General features: G+C 39.7%; 1 protein-coding gene across 1 annotated transcript; it reads right to left on the bottom strand.

Moving 5' to 3' along the window:
- Nucleotides 1–226: 226 nt before the first annotated feature.
- LOC134792721 (protein lin-7 homolog C) lies at nt 227–1,045 on the bottom strand. The gene has a single exon (XM_063764021.1). The coding sequence runs from the start codon at nt 910–912 to the stop codon at nt 316–318; it is 597 nt and encodes a 198-aa protein (XP_063620091.1). The 5' UTR covers nt 913–1,045; the 3' UTR covers nt 227–315.
- Between the last annotated feature and the right edge of the window lie 381 nt (nt 1,046–1,426).

Here is a 1,426-nt window from a genome sequence, read left to right as displayed (position 1 = left end):
CCTTTCACAATGATAACCAACTGCTGGTTTCAATTCATACAAGTCAATACATCAATATTAGTATATTGTGGGGAAGCTCTAAGTGTCTCTCGCTTATACATATTTACAGGGCAAACATCCAATATTGAACCACAATTCAAAGTGCATAAATATTGCATGTAAAACTGTGCATAGCAGTCAATGTGAAAATTAGGTCAAACAGATAAATAACATACTAAGACACTCATCGATAAGGATCCATTTTATCAAAACAAATTGTTCCAGTGCTCCTATAAATGATAATACATAGCTTGAACATCAAGCATGAGGATTGTTTTAATTGTAGTTGGTTCGTCTGCGACCAGTCCTCTGCTTGTCAAATCTCATTTCCATCTCTTCCAGAACTTTGGGAGTGTATCTGACTACCAGCTTTACAGAGCCAACAGCCTGCTTTAGTAGCTCTACAGCTTTCTCGTGGTTCTCACCTTCCACGGACACGCCGTTCACTGACAGCAGCTGGTCTCCCCTTTTCAGTCCTCCATGACGATCAGCAACGCCACCAGGGATGATTCTGGAGATGTAAATAGGGGAGTTTTGCTCCTTACCGCCCATTACGTTAAAACCTAGACCTTCCTCGGTTTTCGGGAGTTCTACAACCCTGGGATGAGCATGGCCTTCGGCGGCTGCGAATGCTGCCACGGTCGCCTTTGCAGTGGCTGAAGCTCTAATGTCAGCCGAGCCCTGGATATCTACAGTCTCGTAGACGTGCTCGTAAACCTCTCGAACAGCATTCAGGAAATCACTTTGTAACACCTTCTGCAAGGCAGCGAGTTTAGTAGCTGGCACTTCACCACTTTGTTGCAGCTTCTCGAGCAGCTCAATGGCTCTCTTTATGTCCCTGGCTAAGGTCAACTGCTCCCCCGTAGTGCTCATATTGTTTTACAAATGTAGCACTGTTCACAAGTCGGGGATCTCGAAGAATTTATTTAATTTATTCAATCGATACAACTACGAAAGATGAGCAAGTGCGCACGTTCAGAAACTACATTTGTAAAATAATGTATGTATACCACACTTTTTAAATAATTAACTACATTCAATTAAAAATATTGATGTTCAATAAATTTCTACTGACAATAGTACTACATGTAAATAATTTTGTCAGCACCTATTACTTGTATTACTGGGAAGTAAATATAAAAATGGCTGATAAAGTTAAAATAATTCTAGAATTTGAACGTGCTAGGTGTGACAATGTAAGCTATTTGAGTCACGAGTTTATTTTCCATTGATTTAAGGCGATGAAATCAAAGTTTCAAACAGCATGAGTTTATCACTGACGGCTTACTGTCATTGATGACAAATCCAAACAATTCGCTATTTGCCATATTTAGGTTGTTATTTCTTGCATTTTCTTTGCAGTATTTTGAAGTATTATTCCGCCATA

This window comes from Cydia splendana, chromosome 8 (assembly GCF_910591565.1).
Source record: "Cydia splendana chromosome 8, ilCydSple1.2, whole genome shotgun sequence".
NCBI classification, from domain to species: domain Eukaryota; kingdom Metazoa; phylum Arthropoda; class Insecta; order Lepidoptera; family Tortricidae; genus Cydia; species Cydia splendana.
The sequence above is the reverse complement of the archived record's forward strand: the minus strand, read 5'-3'. Positions and strand labels throughout refer to the sequence as shown.